A 6315-nucleotide genomic window follows, 5' to 3' on the forward strand; every position below is an offset into this window, starting at 1 on the left:
AAGAGAGGAGGGGAAGAGCAGAGGCACTGAAGTGTATAAAGGATACCTTCCGTACTCGCCATCCACAAGCAAAGCTAGTGAACACAGCAGAGCCACCACAGACCTCTAAGCGATGTATTGGTGCATCCAGATTTCTTTTGTAAATAAACACCAATGAAGAACACTTTCACGTTGAAATTAAAAGATCACGTAGAATGTAAAAGCGGAAAGTGATTTCAAAGTTGACAGTTCAATAAATGATTTTGGGAAGACTCTGAAAATCAGCCAGCACATTTCAAACAGCAAACTGGAAGTCATTTAAAAAGAAAGCCAACCATTCTCACACTCTGTCCTGCTCAAATGGCTTTACTGGGTGCTGTTGGTTGCATGCAAATGTTCCTATCTGCCACTGAGACCATACTTGCGGCTCCACAGTACTGCTTGTTTGCAGTCATGTATTTCAGAGTGTGTAGTTTCACTTTTACCGTATGAATCATATCCTCAGGGAACTGCAGAAATGCCCTTTCGTCATCGGCACTCGGATCCGTGTTGTCAAAATGAGAAACAGATTCAATCTGGTGCCAACTTCTCAGCCATGAAAAAAGCTCTGATGCCTCTGGAGATGGGAGCAGGTGGCATGCAGCCATCGGCAGTTCTTGCACTTGGACCTTGTCCTTTCAGTTTGAGCTCACTGGAGAGTTTGTAAACCTGACTTGCATCAAGCCTGAGGTGCTTTTTGGGAGTCCTTACAGCTTACTGCTGGAGTTTCACTTTTGTCATTCTGGGCTGTGAGCCAAACGAAAGTCATACACTACCCCTTAGCCCAGGCTAGTGATGAAATAAACCATGGCTAGCCCCTCCTCTCAGTGTTATTAGCATGGGGAAACCACTAGCATCTCCATATCCCATCGTGGCAAGAAAGTGAGCAGGAATTCTGGCTGTGTCTTTTCTGACATCGGTGCTGTTTGCATACTTGCCTCTGGCTGTCCTGAAGATAAGCATCATGGAAGCACCACACTCGATGGAGAATGGAAATACTCCACAGAACAGGAAATGTTGTAAAGTAGTTCTATATACTTCAATATTTGTTTTGATTTTCATCTCATTCCTGGTTTCTGCAGTCTTCTATTTGCTCCATGATAAACAGGTAAGGACAAATTCCCATCTCTGGACTATACAACACACAAATATTCCTAACAATATTTTCGGATTTGTGCTATCATCTAGTGGCAATCTAGTCGTTCTTTCTCTTCTGGAGACCACTAATGCTTTTACTTTCCAAGGTTTGAGCTACTAACATTTCCACTGGCTCCTTGGGAAACATCTTCAACATTTTGCTTTCCTTTTAGTGAGATTAGAGGGAAAAAAATGTTTTAATTTTTATTCTTTCAAGTTTTCTCTCCTGCATAAGTGAGGTAGGCTTTCCTAATATGATGCAGACTGATGTTGCTCTGCAAGGACAAAAGAGGTTGAGGAGTCCGAGTATTTCCCCAAGCATGAAACCTTTTCACTCTCAGTTTTACCAAATGCTCATACATTCTCACCTAAATAACAGTTACTGAGTCATGTTGCCTTCTGGATATCAACAGCTGACTTTGTGTTATCTACTCCTATGTTTGCATGTGCTACAACAAACGGATTCAAGGGAGAGCCAAGCAACAGATGTGACAAAGCTCAGCTTATTGCTTGCCGGTTTTTAAATTGTTTAGTCTCTGGGAGGATCCAAATTCTAGTCTGGGATATTTTACGTGTCCCACTGCGATACAGCTCGCTCCAATTCTACTCCTGGAGAAACAAAAGGACAAGGGAAAAGTCCCCTTCTGTTAAGAGAAGGATGGCTTGTTCTTGTGGTCTGCCACCTCCTTGTGGCAAAATGACATCAGGGACTCACCGAAGGACAAATCCTGCAAAGCTCTGACTGCTTTTATAGAACATGAAAACTGTTAAATCCCCATTGTTATGGTACTTTTAGCTGCCCTATTACAATCCCTCATCTACTGCAGAGCTGTGAGTCAGCTGCTCTGTGTGATCCGCAATCACAACTGCATCCCTCTGATGGCAGTGAACCATAGAGCAGTTCCCACACCCCATTGGCACATCACTTAATGTCATGCTGCAGAAAGGCTTTAGTAAGAAAAAAAAACTGTCTTTTGTCCTCTTGCTTATATTAACTGGAAAGAGACAGCGCTGGGTAATGAAAGCCTTTCCCTCCAAGGAATCCTTCCCAGCACGCAGGACAGCAGCTTCCTAAGTTGCAGTTGAGATTTTGTTTCAATAGGGATTTTAAGCATTTCAGAGCTTGGAATCTGCAAGATGAGATGGATCCCAATAGCTGTAACTTGATCTCAGTCTTCTTTTTAGGGTCTCTGGCCAGGCAGCGATTGTAGATCCAAAACTGCTCTCTAAGGAGAGTACAACCTCCATAAACAAACACTGAGTCACTACTGAATTTACTGTAATTTCTCACTGCTGCCAGTTTACCACCTCCTTCCCTTGTCTGGAAGGGCTTTAGGAAACCCTTAACTATATAGTCTGACTACCAGACCACAAAGCACCATGCCAGACTCCCCAACTAAACGTAATGCAGGGGTTAAAGAGAAGAAGGCTTAAAAGTCAGCAGCAGTCCTCCCATCCCTGCACATCAGATCAGGTACAACCTCAAGAACATCACTTCACCCTTCCATGTTTCCTTCTACTCTTTGCATAGGGGCAAAGAAGCCTGAGGGACACTCTGAAGCAGCAGTGACCACTGTGTGGGCTGCAGTGTGCACTGCCCTGTTGACTGGCAATAAATAGTTGCAAGGTGCAATGCACAGAATGAACAATTCATGGTTTTATGAAACTAGCGCAATCATGTAAAGCTCCCCATGCGACAGCACTGGCCTTGAGTCCACGTCCACAGAAATATCACTTGTGACAGTCTTGGAGAGCTGAAGCAAGGTTTGCTCTTGAAAGCAGTCACTGTTTGGAATTACAGACATAAAGGTTATTTCCCTTTCTAAGAGACCACTTTTGTGCTCTTGTAATGAGAATGCTGTTTTGTTGAGTTCAAAAATGGAGTGAAAGGTCTCAGCAGGAAATACTGATGAAGCTTTATTTCTTTCCACAGCCACGGGGGACGTGCTGGGCACATGGATCTTGTAAGTATTAGGAGATATTGAAGCTGCTTTCTGATTTTGTCAGATTCATGCTGGGACAAATATAAGTGTTCCTTAGTATTCTGTTACAGTCCTTGTGTGTGGCTTCACCTGCTCCACACAGCTGTAAATTCTGACCACAGAAACATAAAGCCCATAATATATGTTGGCCCCCACAGGGATATTCTCAGCTCTGTACCTAGAGCTGCCAGCCAGCAACTTCCTGTCTTAGCCAGAACCAACCAAACTCACCTCTGAAAATGGCCCATAAAAGCAGTATCACAGAGGCAGTTTCAATTTTAATTGGTGTTGACCATCAGTTCCCTGGCCTCAAGCTAGGGGAGTCCTAGAGAAGCATCCTATGTACCAGCTCAGATCCTCAAAGAGATTTAACACACCCATGGAGCGCTTCTGCATCCATTAAACTTTAACTAATTACTTGACTGTGTGAGATCTTAACCAGCTTAGATGCTCCGGACAGAGGTTATGTCTGCAGGTACTGCTATGGAGTGAGCTAGATACCCTATCACCTGTTGTTTGATTCACTGCATTGAGACCCTGATGCATTGAGTATGGTAGGAACATGCATCATCATGGCATGCACAAACAGACATTGCCATAAGTTGTCACTTCCCTAACAGAATACCAGGCATATGACAACTGGCACTGCCCTTAAACATTGCTGCTGGAGGTGTGTGCTTATTCAGTGCAGGAACAGGAGCAAAATTTCACAAGACCCCATAGGCTCAGCACTTGTGAGGGACAAATCCAGAGAAGCCAGTGAGCAGAGGATTACCATACCATAACCATCCACATCATTGTCAGATCCAGCTGAAGTTCTCTCACATTAGGGACCAGCTCAGACCCAGCTCTTTGCCTTGAAGGCACCCTGCATCTCTGGGGTGCTTTGAGCAGCTGACCCACAACAGCATGGAGTTCCTCCAAGTCACCCACGTAAATGAGGGTCTTCAGAATTTCTCCTAACAGACTAAGATCTCTACCTAGCACTTCTAAGTTACTAAGCTCAAAGTATCCCTGACAATAACAACAATCATCATTATCCTCTAAAGAAAAACATCAGGAAAGGAGTATGCAGAGATGTGGCAATGGGAGACAGTACATGCACATGTACAGAGCAAGATTGTCCTTAAATATAATTAATCACCATACTCATTTTGTCTGTATTTTCCTCAGTAATAAAATCTACTCCAACGAAAGACAGAGGTAGCATGACCTGGGAATGGAGCTTTGAACACTGCCAGGGCTTGGTGGAGCATTGCAACGAATGCCTGATAATCATGGAGAACGGCAGCTACTTCATCTACGCCCAGGTCAGCCGCAAAACGACGACGGATGAGTCTTTTGCACTTGTGCTGTACAAGGAGCCACACATTGCTCTCACTGTGGCTGTGGGGCACAACTCGGGGGATGAAAATGGTACAGTAAATTTTGGCAGACCTTTTCATCTGCGTAAGGGAGATAAACTGCATTGCGAGGTAAACATTAATTCTAGAAGTATTCTCTCTGGACATCAGACTTACTGGGGCCTCTATAAAATCTAGCAGGGTTCTGCTCTGAGTCAGCTCCTCCCTTACATCCTCCAAGAAACCTTAGGGCACTTATAATCATGGATGAAGAGCTTGCTATTTCTCTATACATGGAGTTCATTTTGCTGGAGTGCATGTCATAGCAGGCTGGCATCCTGCAGAGACAGAATAAACCATAAAACAAAGTAAATAGCAAACTTTCATAATACTGCATGGACCTCGATCGCAAAGTACAAGAGAAAGATGTTTCTGGAAGGAAGAGCCCTTGGTGCATCACAGGATTGACCCAAAGATCCTGGAAAAACAGGTGCCTATATTCAGTGCCCTGAACTGAGGGGGAGCTCTGCTTTGTAAGTGGTGGCACTGCAGAGCTGGGTACCTGCTGGAATCTCTGTCCCTTCTAATAAAGGTGCTATGCAAAACTAAGGTATTGTATCTCATTCCTGCACAGCCTGCCCACAAATGATGCACTAGAGCCAGAGGTTGAAGCAGTTCAGAATCAGCCTGTGACAGAAGAAAAGCTTTTCACCTCCATCTGCAGCTTTGCCCTTTTTTTGCCTCTAACAAGGTAATCATCCCATTGGAGTTTGTCAAGGGCAGCTTCCTCCTCTTGGTTGGTTCAGAGCACAAGGACCTTTACAGTCAAGCCTAAGCAGTACTGCTCCTCTTTGAATTCATGTCACATACCAGCACTTGCTGAACAGCCTAGAAACACAACAAATGCTACTCTATGTATCTAAATATGAAAAGAGAACTAAAAAACACACATAAGGGCAGTAGGCATGGAGGGCTGGAGTAACGCTCCTAGCTTTGTTCACTACACTTTGTATCAAGGCAGGGCAAATTCAGTCCTGATACGAAAGGGGAAGGCTCAAGCACTCCTCCTACCTCTGTTCCACACAGACAGGCACGTCAGTACTGCCACAGGGTGGTGGAAACATGAGCTAGAAGGGAAGCAGCACACCCTTCACCTGCTTGGGTAAAACCATCAGTATCAAAATGCTGCTTGCTTCAAAGCCTTGAAGCAAGCTGCTCTGCTTCTTGGGATGAATGTCACATCACCTGCACAACATGCAAAGGTCTCAAGGCCTCTGCAAAGGCAAAGCACTCTTGGAAAACCAGTCTGCTGTATGTGCTTTGTGGCCCAGCTGCCCCTTGCCTGGGCAGGTTGTCTCAGGGTCTATGTGCTTTGTTTTCCTGCCACCTGGACCTTCACACACCTCCATTGCGCTCAGAATTCATAACAGCCACGGGGAAGGATGTGCATGGGAAAGAAAAGCAACTGAGTAGCAGAATGGAAACAAATAATCATGTGGGGTGAGCTGTGGCTGTTAGTGTTGCTGGCAGCTCTTAGAATTTTTTATATCCCATGCACTGTAATTCTAAAGAACCAGGAGACAACATTTTACCAGGACACCTGTAGTCTCAAGTTTTGTTTCATGCAGTCTTTGACTGATGAAAACATCGTTCTTGTTCTTACTTTGCTCAGTAGATTTTCTCTTAGTTTGAAATAAGAAAATCATACAAACCGCAAGCGTATCTCATTTCTTTGAGACGGACCAAGAAGATAACTGACTGACGCATTTCTCTACCTTTCATCTACTTTCACTGAACTGTGTCTACTGCTCAGAGAGGTTGGCAGCATTAGCATG

General features: G+C 44.4%; 1 protein-coding gene across 1 annotated transcript; it reads left to right on the plus strand.

Annotated features, from left to right (window-relative positions):
- Positions 1-260: 260 nt before the first annotated feature.
- LOC116653776 lies at positions 261-5089 on the plus strand. The gene is made up of 3 exons (XM_032446303.1): positions 261-1126; positions 3089-3119; positions 4311-5089. The coding sequence occupies exons 1-3, from the start codon at positions 983-985 to the stop codon at positions 4676-4678; spliced, it is 543 nt and encodes a 180-aa protein (XP_032302194.1). The 5' UTR covers positions 261-982; the 3' UTR covers positions 4679-5089.
- The last annotated feature ends 1226 nt before the right edge of the window (positions 5090-6315 follow it).

Source organism: Coturnix japonica, chromosome 8 (genome assembly GCF_001577835.2).
Source record: "Coturnix japonica isolate 7356 chromosome 8, Coturnix japonica 2.1, whole genome shotgun sequence".
Lineage (NCBI taxonomy): Eukaryota > Metazoa > Chordata > Aves > Galliformes > Phasianidae > Coturnix > Coturnix japonica.